Source organism: Prunus dulcis, chromosome 3 (genome assembly GCF_902201215.1).
Source record: "Prunus dulcis chromosome 3, ALMONDv2, whole genome shotgun sequence".
Lineage (NCBI taxonomy): Eukaryota > Viridiplantae > Streptophyta > Magnoliopsida > Rosales > Rosaceae > Prunus > Prunus dulcis.
In genome coordinates this window covers 5,984,281-6,011,556 of record NC_047652.1, presented here as the reverse complement: position 1 = coordinate 6,011,556, position 27,276 = coordinate 5,984,281, and the positions used below count along the sequence as shown (strand labels likewise).

General features: G+C 35.2%; 3 protein-coding genes across 3 annotated transcripts; all 3 read left to right on the top strand.

Annotated features, from left to right (window-relative positions):
- Window positions 1–10,683: 10,683 nt before the first annotated feature.
- On the top strand, window positions 10,684–13,924 carry LOC117620549 (TSET complex member tstD-like). Its single transcript, XM_034350644.1, has 5 exons — window positions 10,684–11,066; window positions 11,650–11,763; window positions 12,133–12,212; window positions 12,802–12,926; window positions 13,460–13,924. The coding sequence occupies exons 1-5, from the start codon at window positions 11,014–11,016 to the stop codon at window positions 13,529–13,531; spliced, it is 444 nt and encodes a 147-aa protein (XP_034206535.1). The 5' UTR covers window positions 10,684–11,013; the 3' UTR covers window positions 13,532–13,924.
- Window positions 13,925–18,697: 4,773 nt separating this feature from the next.
- LOC117621187 (embryo-specific protein ATS3A-like) lies at window positions 18,698–20,003 on the top strand. The gene is made up of 3 exons (XM_034351522.1): window positions 18,698–18,892; window positions 19,175–19,282; window positions 19,502–20,003. Exons 1-3 carry the CDS (start codon window positions 18,722–18,724, stop codon window positions 19,778–19,780), a joined length of 558 nt encoding a protein of 185 aa, XP_034207413.1. The 5' UTR covers window positions 18,698–18,721; the 3' UTR covers window positions 19,781–20,003.
- Window positions 20,004–20,480: 477 nt separating this feature from the next.
- On the top strand, window positions 20,481–26,745 carry LOC117621186 (DEAD-box ATP-dependent RNA helicase 15-like). The gene is made up of 12 exons (XM_034351521.1): window positions 20,481–20,859; window positions 20,971–21,087; window positions 21,881–21,981; window positions 22,693–22,865; window positions 23,016–23,247; window positions 23,361–23,479; window positions 23,713–23,769; window positions 23,887–24,071; window positions 25,548–25,692; window positions 25,813–25,896; window positions 25,989–26,052; window positions 26,403–26,745. Exons 2-12 carry the CDS (start codon window positions 20,972–20,974, stop codon window positions 26,411–26,413), a joined length of 1,287 nt encoding a protein of 428 aa, XP_034207412.1. The 5' UTR covers window positions 20,481–20,859; window position 20,971; the 3' UTR covers window positions 26,414–26,745.
- Window positions 26,746–27,276: the final 531 nt, after the last annotated feature.

Below are 27,276 nucleotides of genomic sequence, written 5' to 3'. Positions count from 1 at the left end.
TTTATAATTACATATTGCTAATTTAGGGCTGTAATGTAAAAAGAATAAAGTGACATTCTATGGTTATTTTCTCAGCATGATCAAATACGGGAAAAAGAGTCTTTCGGCATGATCCTATCTGAGAAAGATAGGAGAATGATTTTCCATAAATTTCTTTATGGAACCAAATGCCTTGAAAATCCCATAATTGTTCTTTATGATGTATATAACTTTCTGGTTGTTTTGTCTCTAAAATTTAATTATATAATATATTTAGACCATACTTATAATCTACACAATTGTCGTTCGTGAGAAATCAGGCTATACTTAGGTTTTTATTATTATAAACTTATTCCTACTCAGTTAGGCAAAAATAATGTGCTCAGGGCGTGGTCCAGTTGTAATTGTATTTAAGATACTGATAAAGCCCATTCCAGGAAGGCAAGCTATCAGTAGGTTAGGCCCATAATGCCATCATTTGTGTTCATATTTTCACACTAGAATTCAACGTCCTTTTGTTTTTGTTGGATTATTTGTTTTTGTAATTCGAATGCTGCTCTTAATATCACATCCTATAATGCATGTAATTTAGATAGTTGATATCTTAAGGAGCTCGATATTTTTTGGGGAATTTTTGACATACTAAACCTTATGAATTGATATGTGTTTTTTTTTTCTTTTCTGTTTTGTTATTATGAATCTATCATACCTATACGGCAATTGATCTAAAACATGAACTGTTTATTCATCACGTAAAGTTAGGTGAACCTCATTCTTTTTTTAATAAGTAATATACTGAAATTTGTACTCCCATATCATTTAGTGAATACGTTATAGAGCGCTTTTTCATTTGGTACACAAAATCTCGTTCGGTTAAGTTTTAAGGGGTTGTTTTCATTTTCATAGAACAAAAACACGGCAAGAACCTGTTCGGCAGGTCAAATACATTGAGAATGTTTTCATAAAATAAAAACAAGTTCACATAAAATGAAAACAAGTTCACATGTACTTGTAGAGAACAGAAAAAAAGATGTTTTCATTCTCACGGGAAACGCTCAAAACAAGAGAGGTTGAAAAAGAACAGCTCCTGCTGCTCACTGTCGACAATCTCTCGCTCAATCTTCTCTCCTTATCATACCAAAAAATAAAAATCTTCTCTCCCCCTTGCTCGCCCTTTTATTCTCTCTCCCTTTCTCGACCTAACAGCCACTACGAGCCAATCGAACCGCAATCACCATAACAGACCACCCACTTGCTAATCGCACCACCACCCAGTCGATCAACCCTACCATAAGAGGAAGGAAGAAAAAAAAAACAAGGAATAGGCCTGGGAAGGAAGAAAAGAGAAAATAGAGAAGAGGTAGAAAGAAAGGAGGAGGAGAAAAAATAAAAAGAACGGGACGGTGTTGGCTGAAAAAAAATAAAAATAAAAGAGATAAAGTGTTGTGAAAGGTGTGTGTAGATGTAGCAAGACTTTTTNGTATATGCAATAGTAGATTGATGTAAGTGAAATAGTGTTTTGGTGGGTGAAATGTTTTCACCTCCAATTCTTCCGCTAAGTATTAACTGCTTTGCTCTTGTAACTTTCTCTATAAAAGGGGTCCTTAGCTAAAGAAGAAGATACACTAATCCAAAGAGAAAATAGAAAAAGAGAGAAAAGAGAGTGAAAGATCTAAGAGTTAGAAGAATTTTATCTGAGGGAGAAAGTTCTATCAGTGTATACCACAAGAGTAAGTACCATTCCACCCCAATACTCAGTGGCACTTTCATACTCTGTCTATTTTATAATATGTTATCAGCAAGATAGTCTCTCTCCTTTACCTCTAAATTTTTCTAGCTAAACACTATGTGGTTATTTCTCTGTTTCCTCTCTGTCATATGTCTACTCTCACTTTACTATTACGACAACATGCAAACTTTCTTTTTTGTATGCTCACAATTTTTATGTGTTTCATTCGTGTTTGTTTAATTTATTTTTTCGTATTATAATTTGGAATTACGCGGTTTTATCACTCATCCTATTATTTTATGGTGGTGTAGTTTCATTGCCCATCACATTGTAACATATATTATCGTAATAAAAATGGTGGTGTGATTTTAAAACCCATCTTATTATATCTTGAATAGTGGCGCAGTTATATTGCTCACAATGTGATAACTTATATAATGGGAAAGTGTCGATTCTACCGCCCTCCCAATAGTAATATATATTTATTTATCAATAATTTTTCCATTATATATTTATTATATAATGGAAAAATTAATTAAGGATGTCCTTACCACATATCTGTATGGAGAACTGGATACAGATATATACATGAAATTCCCAGAAGGACTTAAGTTGCCTGAAGTAGCGACCAATAAATCATGAGGCATGTTCTCAATTAAGTTGAGACGATCATTGTATGGGCTAAAGCAATACAGACGAATGTGGTACAATCGCCTTAGTAAGTATTTACTTAAGGAATGATACACAAATGATTCTATTTGCCCATATGTGTTTATTAAGAAATCAAAGTATAGGTTTGCGATAGTGGTAGTATATGTCGATGACATGAATATAGTCGAAACTCCTGAAGAGCTCTAAAAGACTGTCGATTATGTCAAACCAGAGGCGAAGGCACATGGGGACTAGTGCAGTCACTGGCCCCCACTGAAATTTTATTTAAAAAAATAGTACAAGTATGCAAGAGTCTAGCTACATATTTAGAAGCCATATGGGCCAAAGAAGATTTCAGCCAAAGAAGTTAAGCCATAGTGGCGTGGTCCAGCAGCCAAAGTAGATTTCAACGAGGGCCCTATTGACCAGCCAAATATCCTAAAATCATACACTACCCATTCCTAAAAGGATTAGAATTATTATTATTATTATTATTATTATTATTATATATTGTCTTCTTGTATAAATCAATAAACTTAAGCCTTTTTCTCTTTTCTTGGGTCAGAAACACGAATAGATCAGCCAGTTGCTTGTGAGTTTTTTTTCTTTGTAAATTCTAATTATATTATCAAGTTTTTTATTTTTTATTTTTATTTCTATTGATTTTAATGTTTCTTTCAATTTATGTGTAGATTACCAAAGGGAAAAGGCTTTGGAGATATTTGGTAAATTGCTATTCAACTCCAAGTATGCATTTGTCTATCCCTTGTAATTTTTCTTGTGTAATATGTAATTGTTAATCCCTTTAATGCAATTGTGAACTTGTGTTGGTGAAATTTTAATTTTATTTTACAAATTTCTATATATGTGATTCTCTATTGGTTTGATGTCTTGTGAGTTTGAAGTTTTTATTATTTATATTTTGTGAGAGGCCCCCAGACACATGAAATCCTAACTTCGCCAATGTCTCAAACACAAACTCAAGATGAAAGACCTTGGGAAGACAAAGTCTTGTCTCGGTTTGCAGATTGAGCATAATGCTAGTGGGATTTTGGTTCATCAATCAAATTATACTAAAAAAGTATTGAAGGGATTTGGCATGGATAAAGCTCATCCACTTAGCACCCCAATGGTCGTTCGGTCCCTTGACACTAAGAAAGATTCGTATTTTGACGCTTCGTAGTTGAAGATGATATGGTAAGGAATGTTCCATTTTCGTTATATTGTTATGATTTTTTTAAATCAATTATTTGTGAATTTTTGAAGATAAACAACAACAATAACAAAAAGGAAAAAGAAGATGTAAAAAACATGTGGCTCAACCTGAGAGTGACACTTGTTGGAAGCACTGACGTTGCACCACTAAACCATTGCCCCGTATCATTTTCTTCAATTTATTCTTATTTTCAATGTTTAAACATTCATAATAACTTCATAAAAACTCAAAAAAAGTTAACCGAAAAATCCTATGAACTTTTGGTGACATTTTCATCATCTTTTAAACTTCGAAATATAATTTTGAATTATAAAATAAATCAAAAATTTTCAAACTCAATTATGTGAGAGTAAGTTGAAGAACATTCACTTTCCTCCAAATGTTAATTTTCAATTTACCCAAGTCATTTTGATTTTAGCACTTCGTAGTCAAAGATGTTGTCCTAAGGAATTTTTATCAATTTTTAATGTATTTTTCTGATTTTTTAAAATCAATTTTTGTGAAAGTTTTAAGATATACAACAACAAAAAATTGGTCACGTGGCGCCGTCGTAGGACATCACGTGTCAGTGATACAGTGTGCACATTTGTCAGCAGCTGACACGTGTTAATCGTTTAATTTAATACGAATTTTTCTGTCAATTAATTTTAAACATTCATAGTAATTCCTTGTGACATTCTGTTCAGTTTAAAGCTTCAAAAATCTTATCTTTATTTATAAAAATTAAAAGTGACAACAAAATACGCAAATTAGATTTTAAACAAACCGAAAAAACTAGTTATTGTTTCTATAACATAACACTCTTGCTTCTTTGATCCAATTATTATTATGAACTCAAATATGTGGAATCATAATTTTAGACCCGTAAAATTAAAGGGTTTGTAAGGAGTGTGTAGTGTTTTTGGGTATATTTTTCTGATTTTTGTATAATTTTTTATTAAATTTTTTAGATAAACAACAAAAAAAGGTTAGAAAAAGAACACATGGCGTTGTAGCTGGACGACACGCGTCCCTAACACAGTGTAAACTATGTATGTGTCATGTATGTGTTGGGCAAAGCCCCTCTATAGAGGGACTACAGAGGCACTATAGAGGGTTCATCATGGATTCAATAGGAAGACATTATTATAATTAGTCAGATCTTTTAATAGAGAATGCCAAATATTGATACGCAGGATGACTGGAAGTCTTTGATTTTCATGTTATATACATGAAAAAAGAAAAGAAAATTCATTAAATTATGTCACCTACAAATGATACTAGCACAGAAGTTTCCAAGTTTGACAAAGATTGATTCATTGCACGTCATCTTTGAAATGAAATTGGTATGCTTTTCTTGTGGAATTTATGCTTTTCTTGTACCACATTATCATATGTTTACTTCAATGACAACACTTCGCTTTCGAAATCTTCATGAATATGTGTAATCTTAAAGGTATTAATAATAAGTACCATTAACAGAAGAATAAGTTTTGATTCGACTTCACAGATGAGATGCACTAAACTTAAAAAATTTCCTCTCCATCTAGTTTGTGCTGCTCCTAATTAATCTATAATATTTTCCCACAACCAACTTTCAATGGGAGAAGACTGCAACATACATATTTATTCTTTTTTTTAAATTGTTTTTTATTACATACATATTTTTTCTTGTATTAGGTAGACAAGGGAATAGTCATGGGATAACCAAGGGAGATTATAGTACAATCAATTGCAGGTACATCATGCTACGACAACTTTAGCATATTCTTGATGTGCAACTTTCGTAGACAGTATCCAGTTAGGAAGGAAGGAATTTCTTTGATGTGCAACTTTCGCGTGCCTTGTTTTGGGTTGAAACAGAATCCCTCACGAACTTGTCATGACATTTTACATGAATATCATCTCCCTATATAAGGTGGTACTACTACCACCCCTTCAACTCTTCCCTCACTCCTACTTTGAAAGTTGAATTTCAAACTAATACTTCTTTCAGATCATCTCTTCCCTCGCTCTCATAATTCTATTAGATCACCGACTTTTTGACAATGAACAAACCAATTCCCATGGTGGTTTTCGCTGACTGCTCCGGTGAGGCTGAGGCTACTGAAGCTGGGCAGGGGCACAAACCCCAGGCCCTAAAATTAAAAGTCGCAGCCATTGCATCCGTACTGTTTGCCGGTGCAATGGGTGTTGGCATTCCCATTCTTGGGAAGGCCATACCTTGTCTAAATCCGGGCAACAGTGCCACTCCATCATCATAGGAATCTCCTTGGGTGTTTCTGGAAGTCCAGACACCATAAGGCCCTTAGTTGCTGCGTTAGCCTTTTATCAATTTTTTGAAGGCATAGGCCTTGGTGGATATATAGCTCAGGTAACTGCTTTACCAGCCATTAATTATGCATCTTAATTGATTCCTATAGTTCAATTAAACTCTGGATGACGTTAATTGACGGGATTTTTTTTTCATGTTCTTATTTTTTGTAGGCGAATTTCAAGTCTCGAGCAACTGCAGTCATGGCACTGTTCTTCTCCCTTACAACTCCTATTGGAGTTGCAATCGGGATTGGAATATCGAACATCTATACAGAAAACAGCCCGACAGCCCTTGTGGTTGAAGGCGTTTTAAACGCGGCTCCAGCGGGTATTTTAATTTACATGTCGCTGGTCGATATGCTTGCGGCCGAGCTTATGAACTCAAAGCTGCAGAGCAATTTAAGGCTTCTGGCTGGGGCCAATTGATCAGTTCTTCTTGGGGCGGGGTGCATATCATTATTAGCCATATGGTCTTAGGCATAGTCTCCATAATGCCGAGAAATATGTATTTTCTTTTTTGCCTTATATAATGGAAATTTCTCGAAAAGTTAATAGTAGGTTTCTTTCTATTGGAATAAGAGATATTTAGTCATATACCTATTTTTAGCACTAAAACTATAAATAAACTCTACACTATTTAATTTCTATAAACAAACCCAAAAAATGACAATTGACTCTATTGAATTTAATTTTAATTATTAAATTACTTTGATTCTCTATTAAATGTTTTGGACTTTTTTATAAGGTTTTGGGGTTGGGTTTATTTTAAGAAATCAATAGCAGTTTTATAATTTAAAAGAACTTAAAAGCCTTTTTGTTATGTTGTAAATGGGGTTTGAGTGTGTTTCTAAAGTCCATTTCATACAATTTTTATATATATATAATTTGAGCTCCTATATTGAGTATAATAGTGAATCTCCCATGAAACAATAGGGCCGTTATGCTCATTACTAAACTTGTTGAAGAGATGAGTCCAACAACTTTGAATAATCATTAATCCAGTGGATTCCTCCATCATGGTCCGCCAATTATTTTATATACATAAATTATGCTAGTTGGAAAATGTTGTGCTGAAGGTAGTTTCCAATATTTTCCTATTGGGCCAATCACGTTTGGTGTGAAAAATAATTTTGACCGTTGGATCAAAACGGATGGTTGAGATTAAAAAATAAAAATAAGTTATAATGGGGTCTCTTTTACCAGTATGAAAAATAACAACCGATAGTGAGATTCAATTTTTCAATCGTCTACCTTCTCCCACTTTATCTCTCCTCTCCTCCCTCTCATTTTGACAACAACATCTCCACCATCCTCCCTATGCTCTTTTCCAACCACCCACCTATCTAGAGTTTTTTTTATTTTTTTTATAAACAAACTGATTTTACACAAAATTGGATTTGAGATGGCTGTGGGATTATGGGGTTTGAAAGAAAGGGAACAACAACACATAAAGACCAATGTAGGGAGTGTTCACCCGTTTTATATTTGTTCATGTGATGGTAAGGTAAAGTTTCCCATTGTCTTGAAAACCATTGACTGGTCAACATGTCAACTTTCTTTTCTGTGCGAGCGTGTTACTGCTAGCAATAAAAACCCTACCAGACTTCTTAAAAATAGATAACTTGCACCCCAAGTTACTGATTTCTAAACAAGCGATTGTGAATTTGGGTGATGAATATCTCACAAGTAAGTTCTTTTATTGCCTCAGACTGGTGAGGACCTCATAATTTTTCACAATACAAACTGGTAGTTTTTGTCAGAATAAATGATAAGAAAGTAAACTGTTTTAGGCAGAACTGCCTTTTACAAAGCTCAAAAGGGGAAGACCAACTCTAAAAATACGAAAAGAGCTTTTGAACTTCAATTTCTGCCTGGATAAATGCTCCTGATCCGTGCTGGATTGCGTATGTCTATGCTGGACTGAACTATCAACATCTTTAACTATCAAGTTTCAGCTGTGAATCGATACCAACGTTCGAGTTTGGCAGAGCTTTAATCTATTTCAAGCCCTGGAAGGCTTTTTGAACGGCAAAATTGGAATCTCTTCAGTCTGGAAGGGACAAAAATGGCTGGACTTGGTTGCTTCAGTGTTTTGAAGGCTTTTGAGATCAAGTGATCATTTTGAGTTTTTATTTTTTGATTGAATTTTTTGCTGTCTTTTGATCTGTTCACCTCCTCTAATATTTATAGAAAATGCTGGAGTGGGGCTTTCTAATCTTTTAATAATGGGCGGCAAATTTTCCAAAAGCAAGATTTTTTATTTAAAATGCAAAGAAAAAGGGAAGTTATTTGTTCTGGCAGAGAAAGGCCATCAACAATTAGCTTTCATTGAGGTCTTTTCCTTGCTTTTTATGAAAGAAAAACCAACTCTTCTTTGTTCCCTGTTTGTTTCTTGTAAAGAGAAAGAACATAATCTGTCATGATGGTTAGTTTGCTTTTTTAGATGAGCAACTTCCTACTCCCTACTTATCTCTTTATAAAATGTAGTCTGCTTATCCCTTGGAAATTATGCCTGCTTTGGTGCAGAATTTTCTTCGTATATAGAAAGGGGTTTTGATCTTCTTCCTTGACTATAAAAACTGGAGAAGTCTTCCTGTAAGACATGCCTTCATTTAATTTCCTATCACCTCTCTTGTGATAGTTGAAATTGTTGACTTTTCAAAGTCAGGTGGTCACGTGGGTTTCTTTGAGAATAGATTTTCCGAAAAAGATCTGTTGGCTTTTTGTAAGAAGGCTGGGCTAGTCTCTTTTAGTGGATAAAAATCCATATGTTTTGTCTCATGGCCTTTTCCTGAAAAAGAAATGGGCTAGGTGTGTTTGAGAATTGGCCCAATCTAAAAAAGATTCTAATGGCTGCCCAGAAATTGACATGGGCTTTTTGATTTTGGACTGGTGCTTTCTTGAATTTGGGCTCTCGATTCCATTTGAACGAAAAGTCCAAACTGCTTGGATCTTGGAATTACTCTGTCTTTCTGAGCCTCCAACGCTGGGCCTCTCACATTTTCTTTGCACTTCATAACCAGGGAGTACTTTATTGGAGATGTTATTTGATCCAAAGGTACAACTTTGGGTTACATCTAGAAGGATGTGACTCGTATATAATTGTAGGAGGTATAGGTTTGCGATCTTTCTTTGGTACTCAAGCGTACGCCAAATAGTTGTAGTTATTGTTCATTAAAATAACATATAATTTTATCTTTGTGAAAATAGAGGAAATGCAATGGTGGAAAATAAGGGTAGGTAGCTGGTGCTCCTTCTCTCTCTCACACACCTATTTCTTCTCTCTGTTGGGTTAGGGTTCATAAGTGTTACTTATTCTTCTGAGTTTAATCGCCACACGCATGGCATTAAATTAATAGATATATTCATTTTCCTTTTGAGATTTGTTTGTATTAATTATTTACTATGTTTGTGTAATAAAATTATTAGATATGGCTTTTTTGTTTTGTTTTATAGAATGAAGGGAATTGTTTTTTATGCTCTGCCAACATAACTTGCAGAGTGTAAGAGTGTCTCGTGTCATACGAATTTATGAGTCCCACTTCTATAGGTGTGATTTGTAAGACACAATATATGGAACTATTGTCCATTTAATAAGTTCAGCCTCATCACATCAAACAACGGCCAAGATTTTTTACCAATTCTATGAAACACTATCTATCTAACAAAACAATCACATTTATTGTGTGTGTGTGAGAGAGAGAAATCCCCTCCCATGTAGTTTCGACTATTACTTATACTTATAAAAAAAAAATAAAAAAACCAATCACATTTCTTCCACAACCTCAAAAAATGGATATTGAATGCCATTCATCTATTTTTCTCATCAAATGCCTACAGAGGGCGTGTGAGATAGAAAAAGTTCTTTTAAGTCTAATTTTTCTTTCATTAAAGAGTCTCCCCATCCAAAAAAAAAGAAGAGATTTTTTATTTAAACCTCACACTTCTCTTAGTTCACCCTATGTTCTAAGTTCACTCCAACTTTTAATTTAAATTTTCACAATCTCTAAGAAAACCCCATTATCTTCCCAAACTACCTTTAAATACACCCCAAACAGGGGAAAAAAAAAAGATTTTCTAATTAAACCCCATAATTTTCTTTGTTCCCAGCCAAAAAAAAAAAAAAACACAAACAAATGAAACCCTAAATCCAAAATTTAATACTTTCTAAAGAAAGAGAACAACTTTACCTCTTTCCAAGAACTGTAACTGAAATTCTAACACTTGGGTATTGTTGAGTTGAGAACTTGTGTGTGTGAGAGAGAGAGAGAGAGAGAGAGAGAGAGAGAGAGAGAGAGAGAGAGAGAGTTTGTAAACAGGAAGTTGGAAGGAAGTTTCTAAAACATAATATGAAAAGTGGTGGGGTGTGTGTATAGATGTACTAGGGTTAATTATTAAGTTGGATGACATTTTTTATCTTTTTACACAATAATAAAACTTACAGCTTAATGATTTAAGTATTTGAGTGAACAAAGAGAAGTGAGGGGGTTTAAATAGAAAATCTCAAAAAAAAATTACCAAGAGTTTCTTAAAGTTAGATAATTAGATTTTTCATTATCTGTTTTAATGTGTGTGTGGCATAGAAATGCAATATTTTCTGCTGGATCAAGAGATATTAGAGGAAATTAAAACTATCACTTATATATTTTAAAAATCCAGAAGGAAAAAAAAAAAAATAAAAAAAATTAAAAAAATAAAAAAAATAAAAAAATAAAAAAATCAGCCTATTGCCCCAAGGGGAAAGGCTAAACAGAGAAGCCGAAATTACAAAACCAAAAGGCCACGGCCCAGAAATACCAACAAAAAAAAAAAGAAAAAAAAAGGCACCGAGACAACAAGGGAACAACCAAATAATAATAAGAAATAAAAATAAATTAAAAATATATAACAAGAACCCAGCTCCAAGATCTGCGTAGAAGGAGCAGAAGACCCCGAAAGCCAACCAAAGAAAACGATTCCAACTCCCACTAAAACCAGCAACAGTAACGTTCCAATTCTGCAATATAGTCAGACTCAGATTGATTTTGGAAAGCTTTGAATCGTATAGAAAATTTGACCTTTTTCAAACAAGTTTATCGCATAATTGATAATTGGTGGTTTACATTGATCCTACCTATTTACTACTCAATTCTGCAAGCGAGCTATGATACTTGCAGTCTTGTTCGCCAACTCGGAAGGCAACATCCTAGTTGAACGGTAAGTGCGGATCTACATCTTCCGTTCTTTATTCAAAATGGTTTGAATTTCTCCAACGTCATGAACTTGTAACTTTTGATTCTGTTTGTGGTGTTTTTGACTGAAAGTTATTAATTTTGGTATACCCTTTTGTGGGTTTAGTTAATCTAGCTTGGAAATCTTACGACTTGGATCTGAATTGTGTTTTATTTCTGTATAGTTTGTCTTTTACTTTGTGTTTATGGTTTGAATCGGGTGGACTTTGTTTTTCTTCGATGGTTTTTTATTTTTCTTGAAATGGTGTAATGGGGAATCGCTGACGTTTAAATGGATAGCTTTCTGTTGTACAATATCCTATCAGATTAAGAAGTGAAAAGGATAGTTAACAATATACAACGATTCATGTATAGCATGGTGTGAAAATTATACAGCATTTGCTATAAAAGACCTCATCTTTCTGCTTTGTTGTATAATGTATATGCAATTGCTGTATGGAATATATCGAGTACGAAAGAGCACTGTTGAGTTAATTGCTTTGACATTTTTGTGCATTTATGTTTCCTATATTTGAAGCATTGACTCTAGGGTTCTATGCCCATTGCAGTTTCAATGGAGTTCCTGCTGAGGAACGGCTGCATTGGCGATCTTTCCTAGTCAAACTAGGGGCAGAAAATCTTAGGGGTGTGAAAAATGAAGAGCTCCTTGTTGCTTGCCACAAGTATGGATACTTTTCTCTTTTTTCGTCCTGCACATTTAATGCTTAATGTCTATGTTGAGATTGCCTTAGTTGTTCTCGTGTCATCACATACCTTGGGGATTGGATCCAAGAATTGAGCTGGAGCCTAAAATTTCCTCCAATGAGAATATAATGCTGGGGTATAATAAAACATATAAAGGTTTTGAAATTTTCTTTTGTCAAGGAAAGCTTTTTGGAATTAAGTCTTCAGCAAAGAATTCCCTTTTGCATTAAAGTTGTGACCTTCACAGAAATAATGCTATTCCTATTTTTAAATTAATAATAAATAAAAATGTGACTCAGAATCTGGTATCAGTTTACATTATTTGACTTGCATTGATGTATTATCAGGTCAGTTTACATTGTTTACACTGTGCTTGGGGATGTCAGCATCTATGTTGTGGGCAAGGATGAGTATGATGAACTAGCCTGTAAGTATTCATTACTCAGTTCAAGAATATGATGCTAGTTTATAGAAAGGGCAGGACGAAACTGTCAATTGAAAGCTAAAATTGCACTTCACTCTTGTTTGAGATTAGAGTTCTGAACCAGCAGTTTTCACATCCTTTTGATACCTTTTCAATCAGTAGTTTAGTTAGTTGCAACTAAGGTGAAAAGCTTTTCCCTTTTGCATGTGTAATTTTTGCATGCTTTCCAAAATAGATTCATGTTGTCAAATATCTTTATGATAGCAAGGTTCTCACCTATTACAGCCGGCCAGTGCTATAGTAGGAAAATTTATGCCATTGCTTTAAAGAAACAAGTGAAAAAAAACTGTTATCTCTTTCCACACATCACTGAGTCACTGACTCTGCTTTAGTGCTTGGTGCAATTGGCCAAAGGCAGCACTTTTTTGAATGGAAAATTGACACCATCACTTACAGTAAACAAATTCAAAATGATACTCTCTTTGTGGTGCTTACCATTGGCCAAATTGTAACAATTTCTTTTGAATGGGAGAGGTGTGCCGTGCTTGATTTTTCTGGTTTTGCTTCTCTAACCTGGATGGATTCTTTCTAGTGTCAGAGGTGATCTTTGTGATAACATCAGCTGTGAAGGATGTATGTGGGAAGCCTCCAACTGAGCGCCTTTTCCTGGATAAGTATGGAAGAATTTGCTTGTGTCTGGATGAAATTGTTTGGAAGGTGAGGTGATGAATAAGTTTTAAATAATTAAAGCATTGTATTAAAAAAAAACAAAAATTGTTGTTGTTTGTTCATCCTTCACCAAAACATCCAACAAGTTAAGTCATTTAGTATGGAATTCCTTTGATGGCTGCATCTTACGGCAACCATCCCAACAGCACAATGAAAATCATGTGGTAGAAGTTGTCCATAGTAGTCAGACCACCACCACTTTGGTATTATTTTAGTGGCAGGGTGGTGGAGGCTCACAATCATCCGAGACTAAATGTTAAATCACAGTTCCCGATTAGAATGGGAAATATGGAAATTTCCAACTTTCCTTTATAATTACATTACAAGCAAGCCTTACCTTTCTTTTAGTTTCGTTTTATTATTTGGGTTGATAGGTTGATAGAAAGCTTTGCTTCTTATCCATTGTTTCATCTTCACATACTGACTTCATGTTACATGGCAATTCTATATTGCTGCCTAACATTTTGCTTTATAATGTTGAATTTTATCTTCTTTGACATCTGTTTTCCTATACTTTGCAGGGGTTGCTGGAGAATACGGAAAAAGACAGAATCAAGAGACTAATAAGGTTAAAGCCTCCTACTGAGTTTTAAATCAAGCTTCCAAGTGAGCGTTGAACCAAAAGCTTCTTGTTGTAACAGCGGCACTGCTGAATTCATGCCCAGTATGTTGTCCAGGCTTTGTGACAGCCATTATGTTTTCAAACTTCTAGTGGAGATATTTTCTTGCATTTTCGGTGGGGAGAAGATAATAGGAAAATAGTAAATACCCGCATTTTTCGATATTCTGAACATAATGTTAAGTCAGTTCCTTGTTGTAGCTATAGTAGGCTTTTGCAGCAGAAGCCAAGATGGTTCTTGTGGCAGTTTGCTGACCATATGTTTATGTTTCGCAGCTTTAAGCAATTGCTTGTTATTTAACTTTATATACACTGTTTCCAAAATTCTTAATTCCATATCATTGCAGATTTAATGAGCGATCATCAATTTATGTTTTGCAGCTAACTTTTTCCCAATAACTTGGGCTGGGTTCGAACTTTAGAACTTTTTCATTATTTTGAAGAGAAATACCATTTAACTAAGTGCTAATTGGTAATAAAACTTAGAGATTATATATTTTATACCCAAAGATTAATAATCAGATTTTTACTCCATAAAATATTCATAGTCTATAAAATAACCATGGTTCCTGGCAAGCCATACATAGCGCACTACATTGAGGCAGATTGTATAAAACAAAGGTCCTTAGCAGCAAAAATGTAAATGAAATTTTATAAATCAAATAAAGCCACAATACGAGCAAATATAACACAAAGAAGTACAAAATATAAATAAATACCAAACAATCTCAAAAAAACTTTCTCGTATAAAACTATCATTATCAACAAATCTTAAAACAATGGCCATTTGCTCTCTATTAGATGCATCTTTTGCTTTATCAACAAGATACAATAAGTTGATTCCCCAAAAACACTAGACATTAAAAATCATATATGCTAATTAATAATTCAAGTTGCAAAAATAAAACATATATCAACAATCTCCAAAAGTTTTCACTCAAACCCTAAATCATAAAAACTTAACAACAACAATTAAAATTGGAAATTGAATATATATATATATAATTAAAAAAAAACTTACCAAGATTGAAGAACCCACTCAAGATAGGTTGGTACAGTTTTTTAGAGGAGAGCTATTTCCTCTAGGTTCTCAAGGTACAAATATGGCGTTTTGGGTGGCTAGAAGAAATTTTTGGATGTTTGCTTTATGTGGGCGTAGCCCAATATCAGTACGATTAGAATAGCTCAAGTTGATAGAACATTAGCGTGAGTTCTGCTTCTAATCAAATTTATATAGGTTTGGATTGGATTGACGTTTATTATTTCCTATATGCTTCAAGAGTGCTTATTTTAAATAGAGGACTGAGCCTATTATTAATTTATTAAAAAAAGAAAAACAATGCATGTGTGGGCTATATTTATTTGGTACAATGGCTAATATTTATTTGAGTAGGAATAAACCTATAATAATTAAGACCATGTTTAATATTTCATAAATGTTCCCCTAGGCTGGAGTGGTCTGCCTTTGGTCTTTCCTAGATCCTGGGCGTTAGTTTCCTTCGTGTATTGTCTTGTTTTTTTTGGCTTCGTGGTGGTACTAGTTCGCTCCAATGATTTGCGATGCTCCCTCTTCGCCCTTTCGGTTTGGGTTTTCGCTGTCATTCTCTTTCTCCGAGGTGCGTCGGTGTTTCTGGTGGTTGCCTTGGTATGGTGTTTTCGGTGGATTTGTTTCTGCTATTGTGCCGCCAGTTTTCTAGTCAACGACAGTCACAGTGCAACCTGTTTTGTTGGGCTCAACGGTCACAGTGGAGGTGGTTCCCCTTACAGCCCCTCTGCCGTAAGTTCCAAGATGTTCTCGATGTTGGGCAAGGTTTTTGGCTACTAGGGTTATTGGATACCATCTTTTCCCTCATCTATACGAGTTTGTTTGTTTATTTTGCGATGAAGATTGCGAATCCGAGTAGTGTTGGAGTATTTCATGACCTTGAGCAATTTTTTGGGACGTACCTTATGCTCGGATGCTTCAGGTGCTTGTATTGATCACAAGGCAATGGAGACCAACCTAGTGGGTCTCCCAAGTCTCCTTGAGGTGTCTGATGGAACGTTTGTGGGCTTGGTATCTGATAAACATTCTTATTTTGATGACCTTCTATTTGAAGTTTGCCATGCTAAGAGGCCGATCTTGGTCCCTTCTGCTTTGTCGGTTAGGGGTTTGGAATAAGAAACAAGAAGATGACATTTGGTGCTTATGTTGGCTTTTCTTTGACACTCACGACTAGCTTTCTGCACTGTACAAAGAACTATGCACACATAGGAAGTTTTTATTTGACAGTCTTATGTTGTGGTGGGTTGTTATTTGCTGGGTTTATAGTGGTGCTTGTTTTGTTTAGGGTTCACTAGTCGCGTCTATGTTTTTTTTTAAAAATGTTTTGTTTAGTGTAGTGTTTCTTTCTATCTTCTGACCCTCGGCATGCTTCTCAATCTTTGTGTTGCCTAACAGACTACGTTTCCTTTGCCATTGTTAGTCTGCGGTGGTGTGCTCTCTGAGGGGTTTTCTTCGTTTGGGTTCTTGTTTTTTGTTTTGTTTATCCCACTGTCTTGCCTTTGCAGATTTTCTCTTCTGAGTTGCTGCGCTTCCATGGGGTTTCTCTCTGCGGTAGTCTCTGTGATTTTCTTGGTGTGCTCTGTTATGTCTCTGACCTTTGGTGTGCTCTACAGTTCTTATATTGTACAATGGACTATGAATTCTCATAAAAGGCTTCTTTTGACAGTTGAGATGGGTTTGCGGTTCTCTCATGTGGGTCTACTTTGTTGGTGTCCAGTAGGCTTTTTTTTTCTTACTATTCTGGTTCGAAGTAGTGGTCCATTGTGGCCTGGGTCGGACTCTCTTGTTAGTCCATGACATGTGTGGTACTCTTTCCTCATCTAAGGTTTGTTTCATGTGGTTTTTCCTAGGAAGATTTTAACGAGGCCATTGTATTTGTGTAGTTATTTGTATACCTTTTTTTTGTTATAAATTGGTATATCGTTTTTGTTATATATTAATTCTTCTTCTATAATAATTTAAAAAAAAAAAAAAAACCCCCTCTTAAAATGAAGGTTTCACCAAAAAGCATAAGATCAACTCTTCAATGCCTATAAGGCTATAAACCAATGTGCATAACTAGAGAAAAGATTGAACAGAAAGAAGAAGGGATGTGTTTAAATTAATTGATATATTCATTTTCCTTTTGAGATTTGTTTGTATTAATTATTTACTATGTTTGTGTAATAAAATTATTAGATATGGCTTTTTTTATTTTATAGAATGAAGATAATTGTTATTTATGCTCTAGCAACATGAATTTATGAGTCCCACTCCTATAGGCATGACTTGTAAGACACAATATGTGGAACTATTGTCTATTTTAATAAGTTTACCCTCATCACATCAAGTAACGATCAAGATTTTTGACCATTTCTATGAGACACCATCTACCTAACAAAACAATCACATTTATTGTATGTGTGTGTGAGAGAGAGAGAAATCCCCTCCCATATAGTTTAAACTTATACTAAAAATCACATTTATTCCACAACCTCAAAAAATGAATATTGAATGCCATTCATCTATTTTTCTCATCAAATGCCTATAAAGGGCGTGTGAGATAGAAAAGTTCTTTTAAGTCTGATTTTTCATTCATTAAAGAGTCTCCCCGTTATAAAAAAAATAAAAAATAAAAAATAACCAAGAGTTTCTTAAAGTTAGATAATGAGATTTTCCATTATCTGTTTTAATGTATGTGTGGCGTAGAAATGCAATATTTTCTGCTGGATCAAGAGATATTAGAGAAAACTAAAACGATTAAACTATCAACTTTAACGGGCATGTTTGAGATCAAGCAAGATAAAAAGAATAGCATGCGAGTTCAATGCAATATTCTCTTTTTGTTTTAATGAGCTTGCTGTTTCACTTTTCAGTTTCAATGAGTTTAATTGTAATATCAGGACTAATTTTATCATTAGAAATCTGGAAGTGATAATTCGTACTTTGGTGCATAGTTATTGTGATCTCATAAGACAAATTGGAAATTGTCAGTTTAACCACATTTACAGGGAAAAAAATTATGTTGCGGATTGTTTGGTAAATTGAAGCTAAAATCTGGATCGGGAATTTGGTTCTTTAATGAGGCTGTTGATGGGTTAGCTCTTTGTTGGTGGATGTTTTTCCCCAAATTTTGACAATATATTATTTTTATGTTACTTTATATAGAAGCGATAATTCAAATGTTTCTAAATTAACCTTATTTACGTATAAAGGAATTCAAATTTAGATATAAAAAAGTGTGCTCACTGCCCTGATCAATTCACCTCACCCATCTGCCATTTATTTTTTCAATGGGAAGTGCTCAGCAAATTGGAGGAATCTGTTTTTGAATGTGGTTGGGCTGGAACTAGCTTTTCCATGTAAGGTGTGTAAATTGGAAACTATATGACTAATTCTATAACAAGTGTCGCAAAAAAACAAGAAGAAAACCCTTTAAAATGAAGGGTTAAAATTCAGCCAAAGAAAAACAAGCGGCTGCGTATAAGTTTTGCCCGATACTTAATTGAGGTCCTGCCAGCCAAGGTACATTGGCAGACAACAAAAGGAAAAATTAAAGCACCAAAAGATGTACATGTGTGCAGGTGTACACGTGGTGCCCTGCACTGGATGGAACGTTAACTGTTGTTTTTTCTTTTGGAACTGACCTCATTAGTATACATTACTTCTCTCTGGTCTGGTGTGTAAAATTGTCCTGCTCCACCTGTGGCTGAAATTTCATATTATTTACTTACCAAAGACAAAAGAAGGAAATTTCATATTATTATGTAAATCCAACAGTGAATTAATTCTTGAGTGCACTGAATCTACTGTGGTTTCAACTAATACAACTAATGCCGTGTAAACAACATGACAAAGAAGCAAGGGATATAGCCCAATAAAAAAGGATTTCACTTGTAAATGGTCTCATATTCAAATTTTCTATTTATTTTGTAGTTTGATTTATCGTTTGTATTAATAAAAATGACAAAAAGAAGGAAATTTCATGTTATTATGTAAATCCAACAGTGAATTAAGTTTTGAGTGCACTGAATCTTCGGTGGTTTTCACCTAATACAAGTTACAACTAATGATTTGTTAGCAACATGACAAAGAGATTAATGCTTGAGAGAGAGAGAGAGAGAGCTCTAGCATATAAAGATGGCACCACATTCTGTTCAGACTATATTGAAAAGGGTTAAGGGAAGACTAAAAATGATGAAGGCTGTGAGTTTTCTGCTTCATTTTGCCTTCCTCCTCACCTTCACACAAGGCAGATCAATCATTCCACAGCCCCAACCTCTCAGATCCTTCAAGCTCAGCAATAACCAGGTATGATCAATTCATTTGGAAGCAATTCTTGATAAATAGATTTATATACAGAGAGTTGAATTGTAGTATTGTACTGCATGTAGAAAAAAAGAAAAAAGAACCAGAAATTTCTGTCCTGGGATTTTGCTGAAAAGGCAAGATCCTTTGAAAGATCAAGTACCTAGGTGAAAAAAATTGATTCAAATCATTGATTTGTTTGCAAGTGGTGAATGTAATTGAACCAGAGAAAGAGGGCAATATATTGATTCTATATGAGAATTTAACTGTTATGGCCTCTCACAGTATGCAGGGAGCTGTTCTTACACAGTATCAATAAAGACTAGCTGTTCTTCACCCAGATACACACGAGATCAGATCAGTATTGCATTTGGTGATGCTTATGGCAATCAGGTACTTCAATTAGACATTGAAAAATTCATGTTTGGATGTGTATTGTTCGGATTAACAGTCTAACAACATAACATGATCAGTGTATACTTACGTGGCAGCGTGATCACACTAGTGCGGCAATTACAACTAATATAACCCACAAAAGAAGATTATATATATTTCTGCATAATGGGTAATTAGTCATTTATCAATGTTCTTTATTTCTCGGATGATGATCAGGTGTATGCACCCAGAATAGACGATCCATCTTCGAGGGCATTCGAGAGTTGCTCCACGGATACATTTCAGATTTCTGGGCCATGTGCGTACCAGATCTGTTATGTATATCTCTATAGGAATGGATACGATGGGTGGAAAACACAGACAGTGACAATCTATGGTCATTACACCAAATCTGTCACATTTTATTACAACTCTTTTATTCCCAATGGTATTTGGTATGGGTTTAATCATTGTAATGGTGGTGCTTCAGCAGCATTATCCACTTCAAGCATGTAGCCAGATGAGATAGGAGTGCAGCAGGACTCTTTGTTTTCAGGGTCATTATTTTGGCTCTGGTTTGTAATGGTTTTGGTGCTTTGGCATTATCTGTTTGCCATCAGATTTTGCTTGTTATGGTTATTGGGGGTTATGTAGAAAACAACCCAATTAATAAACTCTTTATTTAGTTATTTTTGTTTTTTGATACAAGTGGTATTGGACAAGGGAAGATTCGAAGACATGACTTCGGTTGCGGTGCATCTGAATTAAAGCGATTTACCCTCTTTTTCAGTTCAATTATAATTGGGCCTAACATTAGCCGAATCGACCATGGGCCTGCCGCAGTATTGAAAGCTTGGAGTGGGGAAGAATATGAAACCCACAAAATTGACATCACCGCCTATAGTGGAAACATGTTGACGCTAATATGTTTGACATTCAAAGAATGAGGCCTCCTATGCCTGTAAGTTGCACCCCACATGTGACATATCATATGTGGTCTATGGAGGAGGTGACCCCAGAGGAGAACATTTCCTTTGTAGACATGTGGCTATGCAAATTAATCTTCTGTGTGTCTTCTATCAAACTCACAATTATTCTCAAAGTCCTAGCTTTTGGGATACAAATAGCCGAGAACTGAATCTAGGGCTGGGCAACTTAACCCGAAAACTGGCCAAATTGGCCGAACCTTTTCGGTTCGGTTTGGTCCGGGTTTTTTCTTCTACTTATTTGAAATTTCGGTTGCACTGCACCCCTCTTATCCTCGCGCTACCCTTCTGACATGATTTTGAGTTTGAAATATCCATTCCTCGCAGTGACCATTACGTCCTTCAAAAATATCTCTAAATTCGCAACTAGGAGGGTACTTTCGTCCATTCATTAACGTCACGCTCCCTATATCTTCTCCCCTACCTTGGAATCCCATGTCCACTCTTCCCCTCCTCCTGAACCCTAGATCCAGGGTTTATATCCATTCACTCCGTTCTTCTCTCCCAAACATTTTCAATTTTTGTTATTATTGTTTTTGAATTTTCTCAGAGGCCTCGACACTCGTAGATCATTACGCTGAATCTCTCTTGCTCAGTGGAAGCTCAAAGGTATGCAATTTAAACCGTATCAAAGCAGTTCAACTAGTTCTTAAAGCTTCTGATTCACAATTCTTAGAAACACCCTAACGCTCGAGCTCAAATTTTGTTGTGGTTCTATAGCATGGGTGAAATCAGAGACAACGATGGTTACGAAGAGGAGCTGGTCGATTACGAAGAGGAAGACCAAAATGCCCCCAACTCCGTCTCCGCCAAGCCCTCTGGTGATACCGTTAAAAAGTTAGTATCTTGAACTCTTTCTTAATTTCGCATCTTCCATTTTACCATCACGAGTCAGTTGGGCTGTTTGCTTATGTACGTATAGATAAAAAAGTACTTTTTAATGTTGATTTTGGTTTCTCTTGTTTTTGGTTGGTTTGTGGTTCTGCTATTTGTACTGTTTTGTACTTTGCTTGGTCACTGTGAAAACTGAGGAAAAAAGTGGAGAAAGTAATTGTGGATTTGATTTGTTCGCTTCTTCAGATTGTTTTCATTTTTGGAATATAAGTTTACCAAAAAAACAAGAGATTTTGTCAAATTTGACTTAGATGTCTTTATGGACAGAGACAGACCCAAATTTCTTTTAATAAAATAGAACCTAACAAATTCAGTTTCGTGCTTCTACAATGCTTAAGTTTCTAAAAGATTTGCTCGACCAAATAAGGTTGAACATTGTGATAAAACCTCACTGTAGTTTTTATTAAGTCCATGTTCTCACAAAAGAAAGGTGTTCCCGGTTAAGCTCTCTTGGCATCGCTGTGGTTATTGTGCCTTAAACTCTGGGGTTCAGTATTGTGATTTGATAGAATTGTATTTTTCATATTTTCTTATTGGAGGGTAATGCTTTAATGTGTATATTGCCTCTGCCTCTGTATGCTGTGATTCAACTACATCAAATTTGTTATGAGGTTTTGCTGATACATCTTGCTAATCTTCTATGCATTTCATACTTTCAGATTACATGATGTTTTATTTGTTATGGATCCCTCAAATTTATTTATTTTTTTCTAAACTCCTATGTCATATGGTGCAGGGGCTATGTTGGCATCCACAGTTCAGGATTCAGAGACTTCCTGTTGAAACCAGAGCTTCTTCGAGCGATTGTGGATTCTGGGTTCGAACATCCTTCAGAAGGCAAAGTTCCTCTCACTGTTATAATTATATGTCTGTGTCAAGAGTCTGCTAGACTTCTGATTCTGTGGTCGGAATAATTATGTTGCATAATTATGTGGCGTTGCATCTCATTTCTGCATTCCTGGTTACAAGTAGATGAATGAGTTCTTTTCACATATTTTTAGCCGTTGGTAGTATTTCTATGCCATGGCACTTGGGTATACTCAGTAAACTCTGCATCACTAGTAACATCTTGTGAACTTAGGTCTTTGGTCAAAATAGCTTTGATATATTAATTCTTTGGATTGGTCTCTGAATTCTGAATTTCAATGCAGTACGTGTCTAGTATCTATACGTTGTCCATCATTAAAGTTCTCGAGTACATGATTTCATTAGTCCGTTGTTTCATATCTGTTGGATGTACCACATGAATGACTAACATTAGTGTGTAATTTGTATCTATAATGAATTATAGGTGGTAAACGTTCTCTCATCAATTGATTTCTTTTACATGGAATGTGAGAATGGCAAGATTGTCCTTAATTGTTTAATCATCTTTTGTGGTTGACTGTTTCTGAGTTTTCTATTTTTTCTATGTCCAGGTAATCACTAATTCCATATTCATGATTTCGGCAAGAAAACTGGTTTGGTAAACCTTTCCATTAAAAGGATCTGGAAGGTCATTTATACTTACTGAGGTTTCGTCCGGTACAATTTTGTTTGCTTCATCAGTTCAACATGAGTGCATCCCTCAAGCTATCTTAGGAATGGATGTTATCTGTCAAGCAAAATCTGGGATGGGAAAGACCGCCGTCTTTGTTCTATCTACCCTTCAGCAAATAGATCCAATTGCTGGTCAGGTTGCTGCTCTTATTCTTTGCCACACAAGAGAACTGGCTTACCAGGTATGCCCAATGAATTCATTATCAGTGTAGAGAACTCCAATTTCGATGCACATATGCATATATTGGATATGAAGCTGTTGCTGTTTTGGCCATACGATTCTATGCTGAGGTTCTGTTTAATGAAGCTACTATTATTTTTTTTTGCTACAGATTTGTCATGAATTTGAGAGATTCAGTACCTATTTGCCGGACCTGAAGGTTGCAGTCTTCTATGGAGGTGTCAGTATCAAGGTTCACAAAGACTTACTGAAAAATGAATGTCCTCACATTGTTGTTGGAACACCTGGGAGAATATTAGCTTTGGCAAGAGATAAAGAGCTTGGACTAAAGAATGTCAGACATTTTATTCTTGATGAATGTGATAAGATGCTTGAGTCACTTGGTAATTTTTTAAAGATTAATCTTGTTAAAGGGGACTTCACCAGTATTTTTCTGTAATGAAAATTATGTTATGTTAAGTTTTATTTAATTTTCTGGTTCTTCCAACTTTTTCAGATATGAGGAGAGATGTGCAGGAGATCTTTAAGTTGACTCCTCATGACAAGCAAGTTATGATGTTTTCAGCAACACTAAGCAAAGAAATCCGCCCTGTTTGCAAGAAATTTATGCAAGATGTAATATTTGCTTAAACCTTAACATGAACTTACAAATAATCAGCTTCTTATGATTGTAGATTGCTTAAACCCTAATTTTATTTTATTTTGAAATTTGTATTGATATTCATAAAATTTGATCTACGGTGATTTTTGGTCTGGTTTGTTCAACTTTTTTGTGTGCTTATTATGGAGTATTGGAGGTGCAAGATTTGTGTTTTAATTCAATTTGTGATCATATTTGTTTGTTGCAGCCCATGGAAATTTACGTAGATGATGAGGCCAAATTGACACTTCATGGTCTCGTACAGGTATTTCTGTAATGTGATTGATGAGCTTTGTGTTGTTGGTTAACTGTGTCTTGCTTGCTCACCCTCATGCTCTCTCTCTCTCTCTCTCTCTCTCTCTCTCTCTCTCTCTCTGTGCAGCACTACATCAAATTGAGCGAACCTGAGAAAAACCGCAAGTTGACTGACCTTCTTGATGCATTGGATTTCAACCAAGTTGTTATTTTTGTAAAAAGTGTAAGCAGAGCAGCTGAGCTGAACAAATTACTTGCTGATTGTAACTTCCCATCTATCTGCATTCACTCTGGAATGCCTCAGGAAGAAAGGTGTGCATTTCATCCCTTTGAAATACAATAAATGGGAGAAAGTACCAATCTATTCTTTGCATATAGTATTGATAATGTATTCTGCCAGTTGTTACCCTTCATTGTGCTTGCTTGTGTCCTGTGAGAATTTCATCAACTTTTGTTTTCAATATTTTTTTATATTGGTTTATGTTTGTTTTAGTGGAGTATTATGAGAGTGTTGCATTGATTTGGGTTGGTATCTTATGTTACATTTCGGGTGGGAGTAAGGTGTTTGTGTTTGCTTCCTGATTTCCCATTGTCTGATAAGCTAAATGTACTACAATGTGAACTGTCAGATTTTGGCCTCCTAATAGATGCAGATTTGATTTGTTAGTCTGAAGCAGGTTTATTTGTGCAGTTTATAATTTATTGCGCCTGGGCTATTTTTTTCTCTGTTTTTGAAAATACTAGGGTTGCTGCGAATGCAATATGATTTATAAATATAGATATGTTGATTATTTTTGAATCTATTTTTTCTTTAGTGATCTGATGTTTTCTGTAGTATTTACAATAACTAGTGGGAAATGGAGTTTTAGATATGGTTGAAGTTATTATAAGAGCGTGAGTTCTTGTAAGAGAGTTAAGTTCATGTTAACATGCGTATAATAAATTTGATATCATATTCTAGTTCTTTAGAACTCCAACTGTAGTTTATAGTTAAAAAAACACTCATTAATGTCCTGCATTTACTTTCTGTCACCTACAACTACCAAGAATGGATCAGTCAGGAACATTCTTTTCAAAGATGTTGCAATGATCAACTCTCTTCAAATAACAGCCTTGTCCGGCTGACATCAATACTTAATCAATCTCCATCCAATTCTGAACTCACCTGCCTATTAGGATCCATCTTTGTTTACAGTGATTATCTGCGAAATTTCTGCAAGATGCATTTGGCTTCCAAGGATGTTATCTGTCAATGAAAAGCACATGAATGAAAAAAATGGAACGGTTTAGAAAATACACTTGGAGCACCTCATCCTTTTGGCATTTCTCCAGTATGAGGTTGTTGCGTATGGGCAGTTTAGCACTCAGCAATGCCAATGTGCAGATGATCCTTGTTTGGAACAAGAGTGGGTAGCTGGTTTTAGAAATTCAAAATAGAAAGAAAATGGCCTTTGTTTTCTGCCTTTTTGCTGACAATTATCTCACTAAAGGTAGGTTGTCTGGTTTCGTTAGTTTGCCTGTACTGCTAAACTCGGGGAAGAATGGACTAACTATAGCATAGCAGCTGAAGTCCCTCAATCTAGATGATTCCTTTTTTGTCTTCTGTGAGAAGTCTTATTTGTATTACCTAGGTTATCTAGCCCTAAGTGACTCTTTGTTTCTTCTTCTTCTCCTCTTGACTTGCGAGTTATTTAGCCTCTTATTTTACACTGTATGATCTTGCTTTTCCGCATTTTAATTTCAGGAATGCATAGTATCAACTGATTTGGCATGGTTTTCCATTTGCAGGTTGAAACGTTACAAGAATTTCAAGGAGGGGCTTTCAAGGATTCTTGTGGCAACAGATTTAGTTGGAAGGGGAATTGATATCGAGCGTGTTAACATTGTTATTAATTATGACATGCCAGATTCTGCCGATACCTACTTACACAGGGTATTTGTTTTTGTTTTAACAATTTTGTTACTTGTCTTTGTGCATGGGTGGAAGGTCGTCTCCCTAATCTCTCTGATTCCAGTGTTTCTTGTTTCTGTGCTTCGTTTCCTTCCTTCATAGGTTGGCAGAGCTGGTAGGTTTGGTACCAAGGGACTGGCAATTACATTTGTCTCTTCGGCATCAGACTCTGATGTTCTTAATCAGGTAATATATGTATATATATAATATCTATTTCAATACAAGCGTTTCTTCTGCTTTTGCGATACCCTTTTCTTAATCCAAATTTCTTGTTTCAGGTCCAGTCAAGGTTTGAGGTGGACATAAAGGAGCTTCCGGAGCAAATTGATACTTCTACATACAGTAAGATAGCTTTTCTCACAAAATGTTAATATTTGCAGTAATGGTAGTTTTAGAAACTAAATTGGAGAAGCTGGTTAGATAAACACTAGTCAACATGAAGAAGAAGTACCATCTAAGGATATCTGTTCATTCAATCAGTGGAGATGTATTTCTCTCATAATTAGTTCTTCAATCATGAAGTCTTCTGGTTATCTTGCCTGCTGCTAGAAGATGCATTTTATGTTTTTCGGAACCGCGTTTCTTTTTCTGGTTTGGTGGGTGTGCGCGCTTTGGTGGTTAAGATTGCATAGGGGATTCTTTGCAACTCAGGATACAATACAAATACTTACAGATGTTTCTGATTTATGCAGTGCAAGTATGATAGTTTTTTGAAGCGAACGACGAGCCTTGCGATTCGAAGGATGGTGGACTCTGGATCTATCTGATCAGCCTCTAGTTTTTAGTTAATAGCATTTCTTTTGAATGTAGAATACTATCATGACAGGAGGATTAGGGTGCCTTTGATGATGTTTTTTATATCCCCATTTGAGTCCAACTTTAGATTGATAGCGAGCAGAGAATTTGTAAGACTTAAAGCCTTCAGCTGAATTTTGCTTATGATGGCAGTTTTAACGTCAGATTTCTCCAAATTTTCCCTTTGTTAATCGCCTGTGTTGTTATTTTAGAGATTAAAAAGAATTGGGTATTGGTTCATGTTTCGCTATCTTGGCATCCCTATCGTATGATTTTATTATTATTATTTTTCAAGGACTTTTTTTTTATTGAGAGAGGTGGTAACATATGAAATTTACACATACTATACGGGTGTTAGGATTCGAACTCATGATCTTTCATGAGAGGGCAATTACTCCAAACCAAAATATTAGCGGCTCCTTTAGTATGGTATGGTATTATAGTAAGGCTCTTGTTACGGCATACATATGCATGATTTTGGGGAACAAAACTACACTCGAGACCAATTTTTTTAAATTTGTTTTTTTCTTCATGGGTAAATTTTGTTACACTGAAATAGAGGAAATTACAACTATACATCTCCACCGACATATTATACAATTCATCAAAGAAAAAAAGTACGTACATAACATAGCCCTCAAAATTCAAATGAGTCTGAGCAGCTAATCAATAATTTATCGCATTATCAACAACTGCAAGCTATACGAAAGACGATTGCAGACTAACGTACGCTTGTGTATAGAGAAGATGAAGGGTTGGCTGGTCTAGGTC

Bases quoted from the DNA above. Each gene is read 5' to 3' on its own strand.
- LOC117620549 (XM_034350644.1), top strand. From the start codon at position 11,014: ATGATACTTGCAGTCTTGTTCGCCAACTCGGAAGGCAACATCCTAGTT. The intron at 11,067-11,649 runs GTAAGTGCGGAT...TGCCCATTGCAG, and splicing joins GGCAACATCCTAGTTGAACG to TTTCAATGGAGTTCCTGCTG. The intron at 12,927-13,459 runs GTGAGGTGATGA...TATACTTTGCAG, and splicing joins TGGATGAAATTGTTTGGAAG to GGGTTGCTGGAGAATACGGA.
- LOC117621186 (XM_034351521.1), top strand. From the start codon at position 20,972: ATGGGTGAAATCAGAGACAACGATGGTTACGAAGAGGAGCTGGTCGAT. The intron at 23,770-23,886 runs GTATTTCTGTAA...CTCTCTGTGCAG, and splicing joins CACTTCATGGTCTCGTACAG to CACTACATCAAATTGAGCGA. The intron at 25,693-25,812 runs GTATTTGTTTTT...CTTCCTTCATAG, and splicing joins CCGATACCTACTTACACAGG to GTTGGCAGAGCTGGTAGGTT.
- LOC117621187 (XM_034351522.1), top strand. From the start codon at position 18,722: ATGGCACCACATTCTGTTCAGACTATATTGAAAAGGGTTAAGGGAAGA. The intron at 18,893-19,174 runs GTATGATCAATT...GGCCTCTCACAG, and splicing joins TCAAGCTCAGCAATAACCAG to TATGCAGGGAGCTGTTCTTA. The intron at 19,283-19,501 runs GTACTTCAATTA...GATGATGATCAG, and splicing joins GTGATGCTTATGGCAATCAG to GTGTATGCACCCAGAATAGA.